This window comes from Ctenopharyngodon idella, chromosome 2, assembly GCF_019924925.1.
Source record: "Ctenopharyngodon idella isolate HZGC_01 chromosome 2, HZGC01, whole genome shotgun sequence".
NCBI lineage: Eukaryota > Metazoa > Chordata > Actinopteri > Cypriniformes > Xenocyprididae > Ctenopharyngodon > Ctenopharyngodon idella.
This window is the reverse complement of record NC_067221.1, coordinates 29317865-29341506: the sequence shown is the minus strand read 5'-3', so window position 1 is coordinate 29341506 and position 23642 is coordinate 29317865. Positions and strand designations below refer to the sequence as shown.

Here is a 23642-nt window from a genome sequence, read left to right as displayed (position 1 = left end):
AGATGCACAAACACTTCAAGCCAGACATTTGACAGACAGAAGTTTGCTGTGTTTGAAATGCACAAGAGGCAGTGTTGAAGATGAAGACGGTGTGTGTGTGTGTGTGTGTGTGTGTTAGTGGATGATGATGATGATGATGATGATGATGATACACGTGTGTTTCCTCTCCATCATCTGTATCATTCAGACACAAACACACACAGGCCAGTCACTGCAGCTGTAAGGTTGTTTCGCCCTCTAGTGGCCGAATAAATTGCCAGACATTAAAGAACCAATAACTAGATGAAAATGAACTTTGTCTGCAAATGAATAAAACAAAACAATGAAACAGCCTTTAAATAACAGACTGCACATGTATTAAAAACTAACTTACATGCTTTATCATTTATTGCTACTTTTTAATTTTCTTCTGTCACAAAGACAAATTCCTTGTACCAATAAAGCTCGTAGTGATTCTGATTATATTTCATAATCCATGAAATTTCTCGTGAATCAGAGGTTACAGGAGCGTTATGGAGGAACGTCACCTCGTCCTGGTCCCAGTGTCGCCGGCGGCCGTTCGAGTGTCGCTCGCATCATCAGAGGAGACGCGGGTCACATGACGCATCAGCAGCTCCTCCACCTCAGACACTTCTGACTTCAGCTGCAGAGATACTGAGGCATCATGGGATATCAGCCCTGCAGCCAGAGAGAGACAGATCATTCAGAATAGAACTGAGTAGAATTGAAGAGACAACAGAGTAAAATAGAACAGATAATAGAATAGGTAATAGAATAGAATAAAATAGAATTGAGTAGAATTTAATACACAATGGAATAAAATAGCATAGGTAATAGAATAATAGAGTAGAAAAGAATAGAAATAGCATAGGTAATAGAATAGAATAGAACTGAATAGACAATTAACAATAAATAGAATAAAAAATAGATAATAAAATAGATAATATAATAGAATATGTAATAGAATAGAACTGAGTACAATTTAATAGACAATAGAGTAAAACAGAATATATAATAGAGTAAAATAGAATAAAAATAGCAAAGATAATAGAATAGTAATATAATATAATAGAACTGAGTAGAATTGAAGTAGACAATAGAGTAAAATAGAATAGAACAGACCTGAGTAGAATTTAATAGACAAAAGAGTAAAATATAATAGATAATAGAGTAGAATAGAATAAAAAGAGAATAGATAATAGAAAAGGAAATAGAATAGAATAGAATAAAAATAGCATAGATAATAGAATTGTAATATAATTTAATAGAACAGTAGAATTGAATAGACAATAAACAATAAATTAATAGAATAAAATAGAATCAATATAATAGAATATGTAATAGAATATAATAGATCTGAGTACAATTTAATAGACAATAGAGTAAACAGAATACATAATAGAGTAGAATAGAATAGGTAATTGAACAGAACAGATTAGAATAGACAATAGATAATAGAATAAAATAAAATAGATAATAGAATAGGTAATAGAATAGAACTAAGTAGAATTTAATAGACAAACAATAAATAAATGTAATAAAAATAGAATAGATAATAAAATAGTTCTCTTATATTCTATTACATATTCTGAGTACAATTTAATAGACAATACAGTAAAATAGAATAGATAGAGTAGAAAAGAAAAATAGAACAAATGATAGAGTAGAATAGAATAGAAATACAATAGATAATAGAACAGGTAATGGATTTGGTAATAGAATAGAATAGGATAGAACTGAGTAAAATTGAATAGACAATACAGTAAAATAGAATGGATAATAGAATAGAACTGAGTAGAATTGAATAGACAATACAGTAAATAGAATAGATAATAGAGTAGAATAGAATAAATAGATTCTAAAATAGAATAGAAATATAACAAAAATAGAATAGAACGAATAGAATAGAATGAAGGGCACCTCACGAGTGGAATGACATGAAGTCTTAAATGAAATGTAGAACTATAACTCTAATGCTGGAAACACACAGTGTCATTAAACGCGTGGATGAGTGATGCTGATTGGACCACACCTCTGCAACGGTCTCTCTGATTGGTCAGGTCCGCGGCGGGCTGAGAGACAGTCGAGTGTATCGCCAGAGCGGCCGACTCACTCTATCAATCACAAAACAAGCATACATGAGTACGAGGAACAGTTCAATAAAGAACCATCAGCTGAAACCTACAAACTCAAACCTACAACTGCTGACGATCTGCTGGCCATTGAGCCAGCGATGGATGTGATTGGCCCGTGGGGCGTCTGTCCGAACAGGCTGCGCAGATCATTGGTCAGGTCGGCATTGGTCACACCCACTGCGTGATTGCGCAGGACATGGATGGCTTCGTCCAGCCGGTCCTCCACCTGAGATGGGACAGACAGATGCTTCTGTCTCTCGTTCTCTTGCTGAAGTTACATCAGATAAATCTGATCTCACTACAGACTGATCTTACCAGCGCAGGTTCGTAATTGGCCGGCAGTGATGTCATTCCAGTGGGTTGTGGGCAGTGATTGGCTCCTGCTGGTGAGAGATGAAGATGTCACACCCTTATTCATATCAAACCAACCACAGTAATTCAGGGGACCTGCTGCTAAACGCATGGCTGCAGAACAAAACATCTTGGATTGCTAGGTCCCAGCAGTTTCTTCCGTTCCTTCTGCAGGTTGTGTGATTGTTTTTCACGAACCATTTAAGCGTAAACACGTTCCTAACCTAACTCTAAAGATTTTATTGGTCAGTCATAGTGCTGATCATCTACAAGACGTTCAAACAAATACTAACACATAACCTTAGTATAGATTGGATCCAACAATACATTTCTGAATCCATGGAGTCTGAACTTCAGCTGACAGGTGACTGATTGATTGAGCTGTTGTTGAGTTTAACCAGCAAGACTTGTACCTGTGCAGCACTCTGCGCCTCCTACAGGTGAGGAGAGAAACGTGGCTGTGCTTCTGCCTCGGTGGAAGCAGGACATCGACGGGAGACGTTTAGTGCCATCTGAATGCAGCCGCGTGTTCTGCACACACAAAACATGTCTGATTATTATTGCATCTCTGATTCATGACTAAATGTAAATTTGATGGTTATACTTGAGGAAAATGAGCTTTCTGAGGCCTCTGTCACACCTGTAGAGGGAGGGAAAGTTTTACCAGCCGCTCGTGTGACACCAGGTCTCCACAGTTCCCAGTCTGTGCTGAATTTCCCAGCATGCCTTCCTGAGCTGACGAGCTGCTGCCATTGGCTGAGCTCCAGAGTTCTGAACTGCCCATGCCATCTAACACACATAAACACACACACACACACACACACACACATCATTATAAAGAAAACCTCAGCACGCATGTGATCAGATCATTAATTTATTATCTTCGAATGTGACTAAAACTAAAGGCTGAAAGAATCAACATTTTCAGAACAGGAATCAAAGCAGCAGCACTCGTCTGGCTGTAGATGCTCGACTTTTCCTTTACAAACTTTCAGACATTTAAAAGCAGCTGAGCAAACAGATGCTCATGTCTCTTGTCTGAGGAACCTTGAATCTGAGACCATTCAGCTTCCCAGAGCTGAGAGACACAAACATGCACCTACAACACACACAGGCTTTCCTCTGTTTGAACACAAACACATTCACACACAAACCATGTTCAGAATCCGAGAAAGAATGAGCAGCAAAAGGCATCTCACCAAACACTGCGCTGGTGAAAGGGCTGCTGGGTAATCCTGGTGATGGGTACGAGACAGACTCTCTGTTCAACTCCTCTGGCTTTGGTGACGGAGCAAAGACCTGTCAATGAGAGATCACCATCAACACATTTCATAACAAGCATGTCAGAGTAACGAGTGTGTCAGAGTAACGAGTGTGTCAAAGTAACAAGTGTGTCAAAGTAACAAGTGTGTCAGAGTAACAAGTGTGTCAGAGTAACAAGTGAGTCAAAGTAACAAGTGTGTCAGAGTAACAAGTGTGTCCAAGTAACAAGTGTGTCAGAGTAACAAGTGAGTCAAAGTAACAAGTGTGTCAAAGTAACAAGTGTGTCAGAGTAACAAGTGTGTCAAAGTAACAAGTGTGTCAGAGTAACAAGTGTGTCAGAGTAACAAGTGTGTCAAAGTAACAAGTGAGTCAAAGTAACAAGTGTGTCAAAGTAACAAGTGAGTCAAAGTAACAAGTGTGTCAAAGTAACAAGTGTGTCAGAGTAACGAGTGTAACGAGTGTGTCAGAGTAACAAGTGAGTCAAAGTAACAAGTGTGTCAGAGTAACAAGTGTGTCAGAGTAACAAGTGAGTCAAAGTAACAAGTGTGTCAAAGTAACAAGTGTGTCAGAGTAACAAGTGTGTCAAAGTAACAAGTGTGTCAAAGTAACAAGTGTGTCAGAGTAACAAGTGAGTCAAAGTAACAAGTGTGTCAAAGTAACAAGTGAGTCAAAGTAACAAGTGTGTCAGAGTAACAAGTGTGTCAGAGTAACAAGTGTGTCAAAGTAACAAGTGTGTCAGAGTAACGAGTGTAACGAGTGTGTCAGAGTAACAAGTGAGTCAAAGTAACAAGTGTGTCAAAGTAACAAGTGAGTCAAAGTAACAAGTGTGTCAGAGTAACAAGTGTGTCAGAGTAACAAGTGAGTCAAAGTAACAAGTGTGTCAAAGTAACAAGTGAGTCAAAGTAACAAGTGTGTCAGAGTAACAAGTGTGTCAGAGTAACAAGTGTGTCAAAGTAACAAGTGTGTCAGAGTAACGAGTGTAACGAGTGTGTCAAAGTAACAAGTGTGTCAGAGTAACAAGTGTGTCAAAGTAACAAGTGTGTCAGAGTAACGAGTGTGTCAGAGTAACAAGTGTGTCAGAGTAACAAGTGTGTCAAAGTAACAAGTGTGTCAGAGTAACAAGTGTGTCAGAGTAACGAGTGTAACAAGTGTGTCAGAGTAACAAGTGTGTCAGAGTAACGAGTGTAACGAGTGTGTCAGAGTAACAAGTGTGTCAGAGTAACAAGTGTGTCAAAGTAACAAGTGTGTCAGAGTAACAAGTGTGTCAGAGTAACGAGTGTAACAAGTGTGTCAGAGTAACAAGTGTGTCAGAGTAAAGAGTGTGTCAGAGTAACAAGTGTGTCAGAGTAATGAGTGTAACGAGTGTGTCAGTAACAAGTGTGTCAGAGTAAAGAGTGTGTCAGAGTAATGAGCGTCAGAGTAACAAGTGTGTCAAAGTAACAAGTGTGTCAGTAACGAGTGTAACAAGTGTGTCAGAGTAACAAGTGTGTCAAAGTAACAAGTGTGTCAGAGTAACAAGTGTGTCAGAGTAACGAGTGTAACGAGTGTGTCAGAGTAACAAGTGTGTCAGAGTAACAAGTGTGTCAGAGTAACGAGTGTAACGAGTGTGTCAGAGTAACAAGTGTGTCAGAGTAACAAGTGTGTCAAAGTAACAAGTGTGTCAGAGTAACAAGTGTGTCAGAGTAACGAGTGTAACGAGTGTGTCAGAGTAACAAGTGTGTCAGAGTAATGAGTGTAACGAGTGTGTCAGTAACAAGTGTGTCAGAGTAAAGAGTGTGTCTGAGTAATGAGCGTCAGAGTAACAAGTGTGTCAAAGTAACAAGTGTGTCAGTAACGAGTGTAACGAGTGTGTCAGAGTAACAAGTGTGTCAGAGTAACAAGTGTGTCAAAGTAACAAGTGTGTCAGAGTAACAAGTGTGTCAGAGTAACGAGTGTAACGAGTGTGTCAGAGTAACAAGTGTGTCAAAGTAACAAGTGTGTCAGAGTAACAAGTGTAACGAGTGTGTCAGAGTAACAAGTGTAACAAGTGTATCAGAGTAACGAGTGTAACGAGTGTGTCAGAGTAACAAGTGTGTCAGAGTAACAAGTGTGTCAAAGTAACAAGTGTGTCAGAGTAACAAGTGTGTCAGAGTAACGAGTGTAACGAGTGTGTCAGAGTAACGAGTTTGTCAGAGTAAAGAGCGTGTCAGAGTAACAAGTGTGTCAGAGTAATGAGTGTAACGAGTGGGTCAGTAACAAGTGTGTCAGAGTAAAGAGTGTGTCAGAGTAATGAGCGTCAGAGTAACAAGTGTGTCAGAGTAATGAGTGTAACGAGTGTCAGAGTAACGGGTTTGTCAGAGTAACGAGTGTAACGAGTGTGTCAGAGTAATGAGTGTAACGAGTGTGTCAGGAAAGAGTGTGTCAGAGTAACGAGTTGGTCAGTGTAACGAGTGTGTCAGAGTAACGAATTGGTCAGTGTAACGAGTGTGTCAGAGTAACAAGTGTATCAGTTATAAGTATGTCAGAGTATTGATACACTGTATGATTGTTTGTATCATCTCAAAATGTAACTATTTTTCGTACAGCTCTAATCTGATAAATGGAACTATAAGGCATGAAGACATTAAATTATAGACATTAACATCATGATTTTCTGTAGAGCTGCTTTGAAACAGTGTTTATTGTGAAAGCGATGTACAAAGATTAACTTGACGTGATCACTGATGGGAGACGATGGGAAATAAGGCTCAAACACACGCTGGTCTCTGCATGTGTGTTTATCTGATGTCAATCTGAGGCTGATGTGTGTCGTCTGGGTTCGGTCTGGCAGACAGACGACCTGCAGCGCTCGTTCTGATTGGACGCTCAGAGCGGCTCAGTCAGCAGCATATGGTGCAGCTTCAGGCCAATTGTTTGTAGTCAGTGCGCACTAACCAGATGACTCGAGAGGTAAAGTTTACACCTCACGCTATGACCTCTGTCTCTCTCCCTGTGGTGGGTGAGCGGGACGAATGTAAACGCAGTGTCTACGAGTCAAACAGGAACACTTTACAAGAAAGTTTTATTTGTAAACAGTTAACTACACTAGTGAACATGAACTAAGAATGAACAATACTTCTACAGCATTTATTAATCTTAATGTTAATCCCAGTATTTACTACTACATTCTTAAATCAAAAGTTGTATTAGTTAACATTAATGCACTGTGAACATTAACATGAACTTTTTTAATAACTAACATTAACAAAGGTTAATAAATGCTGTAAAAATATATTGCTCACTGTTAATGTTAATTAATGCAATAACTAATGTTAACAAATGAGACCTTATTGTAAAGTGTTACTGCATTTGTGTGAGTTATAAAAATGTGTGTGTGTGTGTGTGTGTGTGTGTGTGTGTGTGTATGAACATTAGCATCAGATAAAAGTTGAACAAGCAAAGAAATGAACATGAACACATGGTGCACAGTTTATAACACAGTGAATCAGTGAATAACTCACCACTTTCTCACTTCCAAAGCAATACATCAGTGCGTCAGGTGATCCTGATGCAGGGAACGCAGAGAACATGAGGGCAGCGTCTCAGAGTCTCACACACTCCTGTCTGGAGATCAGCGCTCCTCTCTGAAGAGACGGGACGGGTGAGATCAGTGGGACAAACCACTGCAGCCAGACGGGATCTGCTGATAGAAATAACACACAGAGTAACATGACAATCACAGGAATCACACAGAATCATTCTCAGGTGTCGCATGACCTCAGAATGGCAAACACACCGTCCCGCCTCCGTGACCCACTTCCTGTGGTGAGCGTGGAGATATTTATACCTGTCGTGTCTGAGCGTCTGCATGTGTTGTGGTGTTTTCCTCAGATGTAATCCCTGATTTACTGTCCGTTGACCTGCCGACATCACATGAAGCAAAGCACGGTGATGATGATGTCACTGCTCTGTTATGGGCTCTTTTAATTTACAGCCCGTAAAGAATTTCCATATAATGTCACACAGATGCTACAGTCTCCTAATGTCAGTGTTAACAGAGTCAATGTTGCAACATTCATTCACACTGTGCTGTAAAGCAGCTCTACAGAAGACTGTAGTGTCCTTATTCAGATCAGATCAGTTCACGTTCATCTCTCATCTGAGTGACAGTGCTGTCAAATCAACAATATTACTGAATATTCATGATCTTTTTACACTGGCCCAAATAACTACAGTGCAGCGCTTGCTAATTAGACTCAAACCATCATTACCTTCATAAAGATGGAAGATGCTCTGGATGTGAAGCACAAACTCTGAGCTGAATGTCTGCAGACATCAGATCAGATGAAGTGACAGCGGTGTGAAGCTTTTACACACACTCTCTTACACACACTCTCTTATAACAGGCTGGTTTCAGTGACTGTGTCCTACTCTACAGTTACACTGGTGTGCACACTAACAAATCATACCATGGTGTTTCCATATCCTTGGACAGTAATACCATGATATTCTTTAAATAGCTTGGAGACAAACATCATTCTGAGGCGGTGACCTGACGCTGGATATCTCTCACCACAGATATAAACAAACAGGACACACATGAGAATGAGGATGAGGATGATGAAGGAATAAGAGGATTGACTCGGGTGAAGGCCGACATAAGCGTGACCCGCTGGCCAGCTCATGATCACTGGTCTTCTGAAGAACATTTGAATCTGCACATTCATAACATAGATTTACAGGAACAAGCTTCATCTGCTTATCTCCAGCCGTCAGCTCCTCCTGAAGAACAACACAAGAACATGAACCTGAGCATCAACAACACGGCATGAGCCAATCAAATACACTCAACAACGCCAGCTCTGAAGGACCACAGACCCTGTGAGACCACTGATTACTGTAATCCTCCAGATCTGATTACTGTACGCTTCTGACATCACACACACACACACACACACTCACACACACACACACACACACACACTCACACACACACACACACACGCACACACACACATACACGCACTCACACACACACACGCACACACACACACACACACGCACACACACACACTATTGATTGGTGAATATTAACCAATATAATATCAGCAGTGCACACACGTCAGTTATTGTACAGCTCTTTCCACAATAAACATCGTTACAGAAAATGTATGTTACACAAACGTGCCATTAATCCAACCTTACTACGATAGTTACTTCATTTATTGTCACTACAGTAAATGTTTAATAAAACTTGACAGTGGCGATAAAATCAACGCTGCTTTGCCTCAGTAAGAGTAACAGGCCAATCTATAGTTACCATGGTAACTTTTCTATAATGCTGTTCATCTGTCCTTTAAAATGGGAGTGGCGCAATCTGCAGTCACGTGTCCCCGTTTCCTGTTCAGCCATTGGCTGACGGTCCGTGACGCCATGCGATTCTGCTTCTCTTTTAAAAAGAAGGCGGGAATCGCGAGCTTTATTTCGTCAGTTCAGCGGCAGTGAAGGAACGCGCGCGGCGGGCATCAGAAGACAGGCGCGATGGTGCGAACTAAAGCTGATAGCGTTCCCGGATCATACAGGAAAGGTGAGAAACGTCAAACAAACCGACTCAACATTACTTAGACTGACCAGGGACCCTGACCGCGTCAAAACTCGTTTATTAACCTTGTCTAGAATGGTAAAGTTGTATTAATCGTGATATTATTATTCTTATTGTCCTTCTCCTTCTTATTGTTGTTGTAGTGGCATATGCAGTATTTTTCTGTTTATGTTGATGTATAGATGAATGAGTAAATGTGTTTATCATTCATCTCCCGCCATTTGTGCTGCGACTCAAAAGCACAAACACACAGTAACTAATTCAGCTGCAGCACTGCCGTTTTCCTGACAAACATCGCTTTTGTACGTTTATGAACTATATTTATTTGTAAACGTCGTTTAGCGTTAAAGTTGTTTTTGTTGTCTAGCGAGCACTGGTCTTAAACACTGTTTCACCAGATGTGAATTTTCTCATAAATTATTAAATGTGTGTTTTCACAGCTCTAATCGTGTCATTATTATTACTGAACATTAACGAATGTTAGTGAACGTCTGTTAATAGAGTTGAATGGAGCCTAAATGAAATGGCGCCACTTTCACGTTCATCCGCGTCGCGTCACAATGAAACGCTGAAAGTCTCCGCGAGCGGAATTAACGTCATTCTGACCGTGTGGCTTGTGTTGTGCAGGATTTATTGAATGTGATCGTTAATTTTGTGTGTTTTTGTTCTAGCTGTTGCAGCTTCCGCGCCCCGGAAGTCACTCGGCGCGTCCGGATCCATGAACTCGCCGAGCGGCGGCGCGCAGTCGGGCACGCCTGGTGAGTACGCGCGCACACAATCTTCTTGGAGGACTTGTTTATGTTCTTTAATTAAAACATAACGCTAAAAGATACATTTTTAGTTATTTAGGATATTTGTGGCATTTATGAAGGTTTTCACATTGGTGAAGTCAGTCAGTGTTATTTGAGTTTGTTTTCAGCATCAGTGTTACTGTCAATATCGGGTCAATATTTACTGTCAATATTCTTCAGTAAAAGTGGTGTGTGTGTGTGTCCATGTCAATAACTGTGTTTGTTGTGTTTGCTTTGGTCAGCCAAGAGCAAGTATGCCGGAGGGAATCCCGTGTGTCCGCGTCCCACTCCGACATGGCAGAAGGGGATCGGGGATTTCTTCGGCGGTCCCAGCCGGAAGCCAGAGAAGGAGAACCTTCATCCCACGTCTGATGACGAGGAGGCGGGCGGCAGCGGCGTGACTAAAGCACCCAGGAAGTGAGTGCTGAGCTTCAATTGAGACGTTTGAGTTGTTGGGCTGTAATAAACTTCACTGAACCGTGTTTTCTGTGTTTCAGGTCCAGACCGATCATTGACGACGATGAGGAGGATGAATAATTTCATGATTTTCATGTTTCATTGATGCATGACAGTTTTTAGTGTACATCTGTAAATACTTTTATTGGAATTGTTTGGTTCATTTTGTACAGAAGTTAAATAAAATGAATTTTTCAGAGTTTGCCTGATCTCTACATTGATTGACAGCAAAGATCACATGACTGTATGATGTCTGATTCACTGATCACATGACTGAGTGATGTCTGATTAACTGATCAGACTTTAATGAGCAGTCGAGGGATTCTGTCCATCCTCTCCTGAATATCTGGTGTTTTATCCCATAGCTTGATCTTTGATTTACTGTACATGTAAGGATTAACATCAGTATCTGAGTGGATCAGCGCTTGTCAGACAGAAGCTGTGATGAAGCACATGTTTCTGGTCAATGATTCGTCAGGTCAGTCTGCAGCAGCGACGGTCACTCATCTGAACACATAACACTTGCTGTGCTTAAAGATTTGTTAATTTTTTTTAAATGAGATTCAAAGATGAAGTCTGTGAGAATGATCCTATATTTGTAATTCATCTACAGCTGCTGCTTAATCGGCTCATTTAGTTCCACATGACTGAAAACACTGAGTTTCCAACTCATTTTCTTTGGAGTTTTTCTCCAGCTAACAGTCAATATGAACATGTACTCTACTGTTGAACACAGGGTTAGATCTGAAAGCTTTACAGATATTCAAACACACCTGACATGATAAAACACAGATTGCTGTATATCAGAGGAACGAGTGCTGGCGTTAGTGCTGAACTCACCGGATCTGCTGTGAACGCTCCTGTCTTCATCTGTAACACAAACAGCAGTCAGTTTTACAGGCACCTTTAAATGTTCAAATATGAAGTTTAAAACAGTCTTTTGTCTCATACTGCTGAAGCTGGCCAGAGATGAAAGAACAGATTTATGACAGGTATAGTTTGAAGTGCACAAATCTGATATTTCTGCACATGCACAAAAGTACAGAAGATTAGTGATTACACCTAAACACCAAGATCAGTACATTTATTATTGTTACACCAGAAAACAGAATTATTCTGAACCTAATGAGATTTACTATGGTATTTTGGTGGGAGCTACGGATAGCATCCATTGTATCATCTGTATGTAAAGATGAATGAGCTGCAGTGTCGCTCCTCCACCGCTAGAGGTCAGTGAGTGGCGCTGCGGCGCTCGCTTTGTCGGTTCCAGTTCCGGTCTGGCTCTTTTTCTTTCTCTTCCGCTCTCCGGATCATCATGGTGGGTATCTGACTGTGTCGCTCTCATTAATCTGCTGTAATCCTCCTTCTGTCCTGCTCGATTCATCTGCGCGAGCGCTCGGGTGTGATGTAGAGATTGACTGGCGTCGGTGTGTGTGAGTATGACGCGACAGATGAGTGTGTGCGACAGATTAAAGCGCGTTAAAGAGCGCGATCACAGTCGCTCTCACACTGACGCCGCCGCGCGCGTTCAGTGCGTTTATTTCACTTGAGTGAGTGTTAATCTTCACACGTGATCAGATATCGAGGAACTGATCCGTTCAGATGGAGATTCTGCTGTGTGTTTGTGTTTCTGATCGGCCCAGAATGCACTGCTGCCGTCAGACCCTGTGTGAACTGAAGCTGTGTTTGTACATGAAGAGTGTTTCTGATCTTCTTCTTCTGTGGTGCTACAGGGTCGAGTCAGGACCAAGACGGTGAAGAAGGCCGCTCGGGTCATCATCGAGAAGTACTACACCCGCCTGGGCAACGACTTCCACACCAACAAGCGCGTGTGCGAGGAGATCGCCATCATCCCCAGCAAGAAGCTCCGCAACAAGATCGCCGGGTGAGAGCAGTGCATCCTGGGATACTGCACACGTCACTGTTACTGCAGTCAGATACTGAGACACACTGACAGACAGGTTACAGTACAGACCATACATGTGTGGGGTCAGAGGTCATGACGGTCCAGCGCCGCTCATTCTCTGTCTCCCTCATAAAACGCCTGATTCAGATCATCAGATCCTCGAGTCTGCAGAATCACTGTGCTGATGTCACTTCCTGTCCGAACACGAACCGCACTGACCGTCACGAGGTGGAAGCGCTCAGTCCTGAATGTGTCTGACTGACCGTCTCTGTGTCCGCAGGTACGTGACGCATCTGATGAAGCGCATCCAGAGAGGGCCGGTCAGGGGAATCTCCATCAAGCTGCAGGAGGAGGAGCGCGAGCGCAGGGACAACTACGTCCCCGAGGTGCGTCTGACCCGTAGACCATGTGACCCTGTCTCGAAAGTGACTGTGGAGTGTCCGTCTCCAGGTCATTGATGTACAGGAAGAGCAACTGAAAGTCTTTCCCGTGTTTGCTGGATTCTGTTCCTGACAAACCCTGAATCTTTCTCACAACCTCACGCTAACGTTAGCATTAGCACCAGTCAGCTTTAATGTTTAAAAGAGACGCTTGAGCTGAAAACTAGTGAAGTGTTTCCTGCTTTAGCCTGTGATTCTGTGGCCAGACACTGAAACTGTGCTTGAGACACCATGAATATTAATTTATAATCTCTGTATTAAAATGTTTAGTTACACCTGTAGTGAACGGCACAGTCGAGCACACTCAGATGCTCTTAAGATTATTGAAGAATTTTTAGCATAAAGTACAAAATTAGTGTGTGAAAATAGAGCAGTTTAAGTATATTATGGAAGTGTGCTTTTGAGTCTTGATCAGGGTTATTTTAGTTTTATTAATGTTGTGAATCAGCTCTTTATATACATTTTCTATATTTAGTTTTCATATTTTAGTTATTTCATCATGTGCTTTTGTCACTTTATTTTAAATATTACAATTGAGGTTTATAATTTAGTGCTAGTACTTGTTTCACAGCTCTAATTTTCATTTAGTTCAAGTTTTTCAACTAATATTTATTTTGTTGCAGCTTTATCTCAAATGTTTTTAATAGTTTTAGTTAACGATATTAACCCTGCTGCAGAACTAGTTGACTAACTCTGACTCAGATTAGATTAATCTACGGTTTATGTAAATGAATTTAAGTTCTGCTGCTCTGCTCTCGTCGCCGGTCCGGCTCTGGAATAGGCTGGTCAGATGTGGTCAGATGTGGCTCCTGATGGTCTGATGTTGACAGCCTTGTGTTTTTCCACAGGTTTCCGCTCTGGATCAGGAGATCATCGAGGTCGACACCGACACCAAGGAGATGCTCAAGCTTCTGGTGAGAATCACTCATTAAACTTCAGTCTGTGTCGAAAGTCCATCCCATGATTCCTAGTGTCTGATCCGTCTCACGATTCCCTGCGTTAGACTGTGTGACCCTGTCTCGAAAGTGACCGTGGAGTGTCCATCTCCAGGTCATTGATGTACAGGAAGAGCAACTGAAAGTCTTTCCCGTGTTTGCTGGATTCTGTTCCTGACAAACCCTGAATCTTTCTCACATGTTAGTTGGAGCTTCATGTCTGGATCTCGTTAGGGCTGCAGGGAACGATTAATGAGTTCAGAGGCTCAAGAGTCGCAGGTGCGGTTAGCTGTAGTTCAGCTGAACCTGCAGTAGGTGTCGCTCTCATGATCAGTCAGGTCTGATTCAGTGTCTCAGCGTCAGTCTCGTCATGTTATCAGGACTGAAGCGCTTCACTCTGATGATGAGAGGATCTGGATCGGTTTAGTGTTGGTCTTGACCTTACAGCTCTGAACTGTGATGTCACTGATCTGGTTTTGTTTTTTCCTCAGGATTTCGGCAGCCTGTCGAATCTCCAGGTGACTCAACCTCCCGTCGGCATGAACTTCAAGACCCCGCGCGGAGTCTGAACACTTGTAATATATCTCTTAATAAAACCCTTGGAAAAACCAGCGCTGCAGTTCTGAAGTCTTTATTTCTCCATGTTAATGTGTGGCCGTTTCATGCAACTCACAACATGTCATTTGAGTTTGTAAATGTGTTAGTCGGGCCTAATGATGGTCAGTTTATACAAAAAGAATGAAGGTATTCATGTTTCGTGTGTCATTTAAGTGCATTTACTTTGTGTTTCTGTTTTTGTGAGTCTCGGTAGAAACGTGTGCGGTGAAATCGACTGAGTGAACCGTTTACACGAAGTGTCGAGCCAAAAACATGCTTGAGTGAAAGCAGAAAAGAACAACTTGAAATTGTACTTAGTTAAAAAGTAGAAGTAATCTAGTTAAAATGAAAATGAGTTTGTGTTTTGAATCGTTTTCTCAATTTAGAGTGAATGAATGTAGTTTACATCAAACAGCGTCTGAATCACTGAACTCAGAACAGTTGCTGTATGTCTACAGTCTGTTCAGAGCTTCTGTCTGCATTCAACTGTCCTTGAATTATTTATCTGTGGCATTTTTTTTTATTTTGTCTCTGCAAATACTGATGTGATTAATTACAAGTAATTGGATTAATCAGCATATGTAATTTGATTAAAATGAATTGACTGACAGCCCAAATTGTTACTCAATATAATATTTAAATATTAATTCCATTTATCCACTTCCTGGTAAAAGCATCAATAAATATTTAGAAAGAATAACATTTTATAATGTTAATTATAAATGCTAAATCTAAATGCTGTTTTCAAATTTTGACATTTAATAAAACACTTAACAGTGACCATTCAAATGTGATTTTCTATATCAGTTCTCTCATTGAAGAAAACTGATTTTATCATTGTTCGCAGGGCAGTGGTTAGGGTCGATTTCAATGTTAAATACATCAAACCTCAAAACATCACTGCAAAAAAACATCTTTCTTCAGAAATGTAATAACGCAGGGCAGCCAGCTCCTCTCTGGAGTTCATTTTTCTAGCTAACTAACATGTTACACTGAGAAAAAAAATTCTCTGTTTGGATTTAAAAAGGCAAATGCTTCTAGCATGTTTTATGTTTGAGAACACTTCTTACCCTAATTGATGGAGTGTGCAGCTTTTCATTTCTTAAACATGTAGGAAGACACATCATGGCCATATTCCAGGATGACAATGTCAAGATTCATCAGGGTCAAACTGTGAAAGAATGGTTGGGAGGAAGCATGAAGAATCATTTTCACACATGAAGTCCAGACCTTAAATTCAATGAAAGTTTTTGGGATGTGCTGGAGGAGACTTTACAGAGTGCTCACCTCTTGCATTGTCAATACAAGATCTTGAACAAAAATGTATGCACCTCTTGATGAAAATAACAACATTTATTTCCATCTCCCAATATGGTCATGATGTGTCTTCCTACATGGTTGTTTAAGAAATGAAAAGCTACACACTCCATCAATTAGGGTTAAGAGAACTGTTCTTAAACATCTGTCATGTTAGAAACATAATAATCCTAGAATTAATGATCCAGTCATAGACTCTTAAAGGGTTAGTTCACCCAAAAATGAAATGTCTGTCATTAATTACTCACCCTCATGTCGTTCCACACCCGTAAGACCTTCGTTCATCTTCAGAACACAAATGAAGATATTTTTGATGAAATCCGAGCAATTTCTGTCCCTCCATTGACAACTTACGCAACTACCACTGTGACGCTTCAGAAAGTTCATAAAGAGATCATAAAACTAATCCATATGGATTGAGTGGTTTAGTCCAAATTTTCTGAAGAGACTCGATCACTTTTTATGATGAACAGATTGAATTTGGGCTTTTTATTCACATATAAGCATTCATCAACTCGGAAGCTCAAACATGTTTGCTTGATGTGCGAGAACCAATGAGGTTCATTCTCGTGTTACGCAGCACGTTTGAACTTCCTTAAGAACCAATGAGGTTCATTCTCGTGTTACGCAGCACGTTTGAGCTTCAGCGAGAACCAATGAGGTTCTTTCTCGTGTTACGCAGCACGTTTGAGCTTCAGCAAGAACCAATGAGGTTCATTCTCGTGTTACGCAGCACGTTTGAGCTTCAGCGAGAACCAATGAGGTTCATTCTCGTGTTACGCAGCACGTTTGAACTTCAGCAAGAACCAATGAGGTTCATGCTCGTGTTACGCAGCACGTTTGAACTTCAGCAAGAACCAATGAGGTTCATTCTCGTGTTACGCAGCACGTTTGAGCTTCAGCAAGAACCAATGAGGTTCATTCTCGTGTTACGCAGCACGTTTGAGCTTCAGCAAGAACCAATGAGGTTCATTCTGGTGTTACGCAGCACGTTTGAGCTTCAGCAAGAACCAATGAAGTTCATTCTCGTGTTACGCAGCACGTTTGAGCTTCTACAAGAACCAATGAGGTTCATTCTCATGTTACGCAGCACGTTTGAGCTTCTACAAGAACCAATGAGGTTCATTCTCGTGTTACGCAGCACGTTTGAGCTTCAGCAAGAACCAATGAGGTTCATTCTCGTGTTACGCAGCACGTTTGAGCTTCAGCAAGAACCAATGAGGTTCATTCTGGTGTTACGCAGCACGTTTGAGCTTCAGCAAGAACCAATGAAGTTCATTCTCGTGTTACGCAGCACATTTGAGCTTCAGCAAGAACCAATGAAGTTCATTCTCGTGTTACGCAGCACGTTTGAGCTTCTGCAAGAACCAATGAGGTTCATTCTCGTTACGCAGCACGTTTGAGCTTCAGCAAGAACCAATGAGGTTCATTCTCGTGTTAGGCAGCACGTTTGAGCTTCAGCAAGAACCAATGAGGTTCATGCTCGTGTTACGCAGCACGTTTGAGCTTCAGCAAGAACCAATGAGGTTCATGCTCGTGTTACACAGCACGTTTGAGCTTCAGCGAGAACCAATGAGGTTCATTCTCGTTACGCAGCACGTTTGAGCTTCAGCAAGAACCAATGAGGTTCATTCTGGTGTTACACAGCACGTTTGAGCTTCAGCAAGAACCAATGAGGTTCATTCTGGTGTTACACAGCACGTTTGAGCTTCAGCAAGAACCAATGAGGTTCATTCTCGTGTTACGCAGCACGTTTGAGCTTCAGCAAGAACCAATGAGGTTCATGCTCGTGTTACGCAGCACGTTTGAGCTTCAGCAAGAACCAATGAGGTTCATTCTCGTGTTACGCAGCACGTTTGAGCTTCAGCAAGAACCAATGAGGTTCATTCTGGTGTTACGCAGCACGTTTGAGCTTCAGCAAGAACCAATGAGGTTCATTCTCGTGTTACGCAGCACGTTTGAGCTTCAGCAAGAACCAATGAGGTTCATGCTCGTGTTACACAGCACGTTTGAGCTTCAGCGAGAACCAATGAGGTTCATTCTCGTTACGCAGCACGTTTGAGCTTCAGCAAGAACCAATGAGGTTCATTCTGGTGTTACACAGCACGTTTGAGCTTCAGCAAGAACCAATGAGGTTCATTCTGGTGTTACACAGCACGTTTGAGCTTCAGCAAGAACCAATGAGGTTCATTCTCGTGTTACGCAGCACGTTTGAGCTTCAGCAAGAACCAATGAGGTTCATGCTCGTGTTACGCAGCACGTTTGAGCTTCAGCAAGAACCAATGAGGTTCATTCTCGTGTTACGCAGCACGTTTGAGCTTCAGCAAGAACCAATGAGGTTCATTCTGGTGTTACGCAGCACGTTTGAGCTTCAGCAAGAACCAATGAAGTTCATTCTCGTGTTACGCAGCACGTTTGAGCTTCTGCAAGAACCAATGAGGTTCATTCTCGTTACGCAGCACGTTTGAGCTTCAGCAAGAACCAATGAGGTTCATTCTCGTGTTACGCAGCACGTTTGAGCTTCAGCAAGAACCAATGAGGTTCATGCTCGTGTTACACAGCACGTTTGAGCTTCAGCGAGAACCAATGAGGTTCATTCTCGTTACGCAGCACGTTTGAGCTTCAGCAAGAACCAATGAGGTTCATTCTCGTTACGCAGCACGTTTGAGCTTCAGCGAGAACCAATGAGGTTCATTCTCGTTACGCAGCACGTTTGAGCTTCAGCAAGAACCAATGAGGTTCATTCTGGTGTTACACAGCACGTTTGAGCTTCAGCAAGAACCAATGAGGTTCATTCTGGTGTTACGCAGCACGTTTGAGCTTCAGCAAGAACCAATGAAGTTCATTCTCGTGTTACGCAGCACATTTGAGCTTCAGCAAGAACCAATGAAGTTCATTCTCGTGTTACGCAGCACGTTTGAGCTTCTGCAAGAACCAATGAGGTTCATTCTCGTTACGCAGCACGTTTGAGCTTCAGCAAGAACCAATGAGGTTCATTCTCGTGTTACGCAGCACGTTTGAGCTTCAGCAAGAACCAATGAGGTTCATGCTCGTGTTACGCAGCACGTTTGAGCTTCAGCAAGAACCAATGAGGTTCATGCTTGTGTTACACAGCACGTTTGAGCTTCAGCGAGAACCAATGAGGTTCATTCTCGTTACGCAGCACGTTTGAGCTTCAGCAAGAACCAATGAGGTTCATTCTGGTGTTACACAGCACGTTTGAGCTTCAGCAAGAACCAATGAGGTTCATTCTGGTGTTACGCAGCACGTTTGAGCTTCAGCAAGAACCAATGAGGTTCATTCTGGTGTTACGCAGCACGTTTGAGCTTCAGCAAGAACCAATGAGGTTCATTCTGGTGTTACGCAGCACGTTTGAGCTTCAGCAAGAACCAATGAGGTTCATGCTCGTGTTACGCAGCACGTTTGAGCTTCAGCAAGAACCAATGAGGTTCATTCTCGTGTTACGCAGCACGTTTGAGCTTCAGCAAGAACCAATGAGGTTCATTCTGGTGTTACGCAGCACGTTTGAGCTTCAGCAAGAACCAATGAGGTTCATTCTGGTGTTACGCAGCACGTTTGAGCTTCAGCAAGAACCAATGAGGTTCATTCTCGTGTTACGCAGCACGTTTGAGCTTCCTTAAGAACCAATGAGGTTCATTCTCGTGTTACGCAGCACGTTTGAGCTTCTGCAAAAACCAATGAGGTTCATTCTCGTGTTACGCAGCACGTTTGAGCTTCTGCAAGAACCAATGAGGTTCATTCTCGTTACGCAGCACATTTGAGCTTCTGCAAGAACCAATGAGGTTCATTCTCGTGTTACGCAGCACGTTTGAGCTTCTGCAAGAACCAATGAGGTTCATTCTCGTGTTACGCAGTACGTTTGAGCTTCAGCAAGAACCAATGAGGTTCATTCTGGTGTTACGCATTACGTTTGAGCTTCAGCAAGAACCAATGAGGTTCATTCTGGTGTTACGCAGCACGTTTGAGCTTCAGCGAGAACCAATGAGGTTCATTCTCGTTACGCAGCACGTTTGAGCTTCTGCAAGAACCAATGAGGTTCATTCTCGTGTTACGCAGCACGTTTGAGCTTCAGCGAGAACCAATGAGGTTCATTCTCGTTACGCAGCACGTTTGAGCTTCTGCAAGAACCAATGAGGTTCATTCTCGTTACGCAGCACGTTTGAGCTTCTGCAAGAACCAATGAGGTTCATTCTCGTGTTACGCAGCACGTTTGAGCTTCAGCAAGAACCAATGAGGTTCATTCTCGTTACGCAGCACGTTTGAGCTTCTGCAAGAACCAATGAGGTTCATTCTCGTGTTACGCAGTACGTTTGAGCTTCAGCAAGAACCAATGAGGTTCATTCTGGTGTTACGCATTACGTTTGAGCTTCAGCAAGAACCAATGAGGTTTATTCTCGTGTTACGCAGCACGTTTGAGCTTCAGCAAGAACCAATGAAGTTCATTCTCGTGTTACGCAGCACATTTGAGCTTCAGCAAGAACCAATGAAGTTCATTCTCGTGTTACGCAGCACGTTTGAGCTTCTGCAAGAACCAATGAGGTTCATTCTCGTTACGCAGCACGTTTGAGCTTCAGCAAGAACCAATGAGGTTCATTCTCGTGTTACGCAGCACGTTTGAGCTTCAGCAAGAACCAATGAGGTTCATGCTCGTGTTACGCAGCACGTTTGAGCTTCAGCAAGAACCAATGAGGTTCATGCTCGTGTTACACAGCACGTTTGAGCTTCAGCGAGAACCAATGAGGTTCATTCTCGTTACGCAGCACGTTTGAGCTTCAGCAAGAACCAATGAGGTTCATTCTGGTGTTACACAGCACGTTTGAGCTTCAGCAAGAACCAATGAGGTTCATTCTGGTGTTACGCAGCACGTTTGAGCTTCAGCAAGAACCAATGAGGTTCATTCTGGTGTTACGCAGCACGTTTGAGCTTCAGCAAGAACCAATGAGGTTCATTCTGGTGTTACGCAGCACGTTTGAGCTTCAGCAAGAACCAATGAGGTTCATGCTCGTGTTACGCAGCACGTTTGAGCTTCAGCAAGAACCAATGAGGTTCATTCTCGTGTTACGCAGCACGTTTGAGCTTCAGCAAGAACCAATGAGGTTCATTCTGGTGTTACGCAGCACGTTTGAGCTTCAGCAAGAACCAATGAGGTTCATTCTGGTGTTACGCAGCACGTTTGAGCTTCAGCAAGAACCAATGAGGTTCATTCTCGTGTTACGCAGCACGTTTGAGCTTCCTTAAGAACCAATGAGGTTCATTCTCGTGTTACGCAGCACGTTTGAGCTTCTGCAAAAACCAATGAGGTTCATTCTCGTGTTACGCAGCACGTTTGAGCTTCTGCAAGAACCAATGAGGTTCATTCTCGTTACGCAGCACATTTGAGCTTCTGCAAGAACCAATGAGGTTCATTCTCGTGTTACGCAGCACGTTTGAGCTTCTGCAAGAACCAATGAGGTTCATTCTCGTGTTACGCAGTACGTTTGAGCTTCAGCAAGAACCAATGAGGTTCATTCTGGTGTTACGCATTACGTTTGAGCTTCAGCAAGAACCAATGAGGTTCATTCTGGTGTTACGCAGCACGTTTGAGCTTCAGCGAGAACCAATGAGGTTCATTCTCGTTACGCAGCACGTTTGAGCTTCTGCAAGAACCAATGAGGTTCATTCTCGTGTTACGCAGCACGTTTGAGCTTCAGCGAGAACCAATGAGGTTCATTCTCGTTACGCAGCACGTTTGAGCTTCTGCAAGAACCAATGAGGTTCATTCTCGTTACGCAGCACGTTTGAGCTTCTGCAAGAACCAATGAGGTTCATTCTCGTGTTACGCAGCACGTTTGAGCTTCAGCAAGAACCAATGAGGTTCATTCTCGTTACGCAGCACGTTTGAGCTTCTGCAAGAACCAATGAGGTTCATTCTCGTGTTACGCAGTACGTTTGAGCTTCAGCAAGAACCAATGAGGTTCATTCTGGTGTTACGCATTACGTTTGAGCTTCAGCAAGAACCAATGAGGTTTATTCTCGTGTTACGCAGCACGTTTGAGCTTCAGCGAGAACCAATGAGGTTCATTCTCGTGTTACGCAGCACGTTTGAGCTTCTGCAAGAACCAATGAGGTTCATTCTCGTTACGCAGCACGTTTGAGCTTCTGCAAGAACCAATGAGGTTCATTCTCGTGTTACGCAGCACGTTTGAGCTTCAGCAAGAACCAATGAGGTTCATTCTCGTGTTACGCAGCACGTTTGAGCTTCTGCAAGAACCAATGAGGTTCATTCTCGTTACGCAGCACGTTTGAGCTTCAGCAAGAACCAATGAGGTTCATTCTCGTGTTACGCAGCACGTTTGAGCTTCTGCAAGAACCAATGAGGTTCATTCTCGTTACGCAGCACGTTTGAGCTCCTGCAAGAACCAATGAGGTTCATTCTCGTGTTACGCAGTACGTTTGAGCTTCAGCAAGAACCAATGAGGTTCATTCTGGTGTTACGCATTACGTTTGAGCTTCAGCAAGAACCAATGAGGTTCATTCTCGTGTTACGCAGTACGTTTGAGCTTCAGCAAGAACCAATGAGGTTCATTCTCGTGTTACGCAGCACGTTTGAGCTTCTGCAAGAACCAATGAGGTTCATTCTCGTTACGCAGCACGTTTGAGCTTCTGCAAGAACCAATGAGGTTCATTCTCGTGTTACGCAGCACGTTTGAGCTTCAGCAAGAACCAATGAGGTTCATTCTCGTGTTACGCAGCACGTTTGAGCTTCTGCAAGAACCAATGAGGTTCATTCTCGTTACGCAGCACGTTTGAGCTTCTGCAAGAACCAATGAGGTTCATTCTCGTGTTACGCAGTACGTTTGAGCTTCAGCAAGAACCAATGAGGTTCATTCTGGTGTTACGCATTACGTTTGAGCTTCAGCAAGAACCAATGAGGTTCATTCTCGTGTTACGCAGTACGTTTGAGCTTCAGCAAGAACCAATGAGGTTCATTCTCGTGTTACGCAGCACGTTTGAGCTTCAGCAAGAACCAATGAGGTTCATTCTTCAGCAAGAGGTTTGTTCTCGTGTCAAGCAGGTTCTGTGTGTTCGCTGATCAATGTTTATATGTGAATAAGAGACTAACTTTAATCTGTTCATCATATAAAGTGATCGGGTCTGTTCAGAAAATTTGGACTAAATCAATTCATATGGATTAGTTTTATGATCTCTTTATGAACTTTCTGAAGTATCAAAGTGGTAGTTGTATGGCTGTCAAAGGAGGGACAGACCGGTTCACGTGCCGCTTGAACTGAGGCGCTACAGCGATTGGTCATGCCACATTAAAGAGCGCCAAAATGGTATTTATTGTTTGAATTTTGTAGTAAAATTGGCCGAATTTGAAAGCTGAGACTTAGTTTTATGTATCCTGCTCCGTCTTGTTTGTCGACGCGCTGTCAGTGTCCTCTTTCCTCTGTAATGTTTTTTCACTGCGTGAGAAAATTACTATTTTAAACATTTTTCTAATTTTTGCGTAATAAACATGCAGTTGTTATAACCGACTGTGGAGAGACGACAGGGGAATGTTTGTACTTGTAAAAGTTGATTTGTCACAGCAGGGTTACTGACGTAAAGTGCAGATGAAATGTAATAGAAAATGGTGAGAAGAAATTCACAAAGACATAGTGAGCAGTTACAGCACTTTGTCAAATCCAGCATATGAATTTGAATTCTTTAAAATAACCTATTTGACAGTAATCAGACTTGTGGAAAGGCATGAAATCAGTGCTGGAATCATCATCATCATTCAAAGCATTCAAACTCACCCATGATGAATCTGTGATGTTCACTGCTTCATAACACATCAGTCGTCTTATAAATCAGACTCAAGCAGACAAATATTAAGTACATGTGA

The 23642-nt window shown here is 42.2% G+C and overlaps 3 protein-coding genes, 2 long non-coding RNA genes and 2 other non-coding genes across 14 annotated transcripts in view; 6 read left to right on the top strand and 1 right to left on the bottom strand.

Moving 5' to 3' along the window:
- The window catches only part of LOC127494381 (transcription factor 12-like), an 11264-nt gene extending 2275 nt beyond the window's left edge, over nt 1-8989 (bottom strand). For 2 of the 5 annotated variants that reach the window (XM_051860234.1, XM_051860243.1), the window contains exons 1-10: nt 7979-8989; nt 7555-7627; nt 7229-7410; nt 3686-3785; nt 3127-3275; nt 2900-3017; nt 2451-2518; nt 2200-2361; nt 2033-2114; nt 528-678 (exon numbers count right to left, since the gene is read on the bottom strand). In XM_051860234.1, the coding sequence (XP_051716194.1) occupies nt 528-678; nt 2033-2114; nt 2200-2361; nt 2451-2518; nt 2900-3017; nt 3127-3275; nt 3686-3785; nt 7229-7297 (899 nt within the window). In that variant the 5' untranslated portion in view covers nt 7298-7410; nt 7555-7627; nt 7979-8989. The remainder of the gene's footprint in view (nt 1-527; nt 679-2032; nt 2115-2199; nt 2362-2450; nt 2519-2899; nt 3018-3126; nt 3276-3685; nt 3786-7228; nt 7411-7554; nt 7628-7978) is intronic. The other 3 variants (XM_051860254.1, XM_051860264.1, XM_051860273.1) reach the window with 3 other exon arrangements.
- Nucleotides 8990-9127: 138 nt separating this feature from the next.
- On the top strand, nt 9128-10755 carry pclaf (PCNA clamp associated factor). Its single transcript, XM_051860319.1, has 4 exons — nt 9128-9294; nt 9981-10067; nt 10343-10517; nt 10598-10755. The coding sequence occupies exons 1-4, from the start codon at nt 9249-9251 to the stop codon at nt 10635-10637; spliced, it is 348 nt and encodes a 115-aa protein (XP_051716279.1). The 5' UTR covers nt 9128-9248; the 3' UTR covers nt 10638-10755.
- A 1009-nt stretch (nt 10756-11764) lies between these two features.
- Nucleotides 11765-14448, top strand: zgc:114188 (40S ribosomal protein S17-like). Its single transcript, XM_051860307.1, has 5 exons — nt 11765-11874; nt 12290-12441; nt 12743-12848; nt 13751-13816; nt 14329-14448. The coding sequence occupies exons 1-5, from the start codon at nt 11872-11874 to the stop codon at nt 14404-14406; spliced, it is 405 nt and encodes a 134-aa protein (XP_051716267.1). The 5' UTR covers nt 11765-11871; the 3' UTR covers nt 14407-14448.
- LOC127507152 (small nucleolar RNA SNORA71) lies at nt 12875-12997 on the top strand. The gene has a single exon (XR_007928263.1). It is a non-coding gene; the product is annotated as a small nucleolar RNA SNORA71 (small nucleolar RNA).
- LOC127507147 (small nucleolar RNA SNORA71) lies at nt 13915-14037 on the top strand. Its single transcript, XR_007928249.1, has one exon. It is a non-coding gene; the product is annotated as a small nucleolar RNA SNORA71 (small nucleolar RNA).
- A 1767-nt stretch (nt 14449-16215) lies between the features above and the next one.
- LOC127498329 (uncharacterized) lies at nt 16216-21110 on the top strand. The gene is made up of 3 exons (XR_007925847.1): nt 16216-18391; nt 18490-19148; nt 20361-21110. It is a non-coding gene; the product is annotated as an uncharacterized LOC127498329 (long non-coding RNA).
- An 82-nt stretch (nt 21111-21192) lies between these two features.
- On the top strand, nt 21193-22884 carry LOC127498335 (uncharacterized). 4 transcript variants are annotated; one of them, XR_007925853.1, is made up of 4 exons: nt 21193-21274; nt 21928-21978; nt 22281-22331; nt 22685-22884. It is a non-coding gene; the product is annotated as an uncharacterized LOC127498335 (long non-coding RNA). The 4 variants fall into 4 exon arrangements; XR_007925854.1 differs by lacking the exon at nt 22685-22884 and adding an exon at nt 22583-22613; XR_007925849.1 differs by lacking the exon at nt 21193-21274 and adding an exon at nt 21644-21725.
- Nucleotides 22885-23642: the final 758 nt, after the last annotated feature.

What these genes read in the sequence shown, in the direction of transcription:
- zgc:114188 (XM_051860307.1), top strand. An exon ending in CTCCGCAACAAGATCGCCGG is followed by an intron (nt 12,442 to 12,742) that starts GTGAGAGCAGTG and finishes CTGTGTCCGCAG; the next exon opens with GTACGTGACGCATCTGATGA. An exon ending in GGGACAACTACGTCCCCGAG is followed by an intron (nt 12,849 to 13,750) that starts GTGCGTCTGACC and finishes GTTTTTCCACAG; the next exon opens with GTTTCCGCTCTGGATCAGGA.
- pclaf (XM_051860319.1), top strand. Translation starts at nt 9,249, where the DNA reads ATGGTGCGAACTAAAGCTGATAGCGTTCCCGGATCATACAGGAAAG. An exon ending in TCCCGGATCATACAGGAAAG is followed by an intron (nt 9,295 to 9,980) that starts GTGAGAAACGTC and finishes TTTTTGTTCTAG; the next exon opens with CTGTTGCAGCTTCCGCGCCC. An exon ending in GTGACTAAAGCACCCAGGAA is followed by an intron (nt 10,518 to 10,597) that starts GTGAGTGCTGAG and finishes TCTGTGTTTCAG; the next exon opens with GTCCAGACCGATCATTGACG.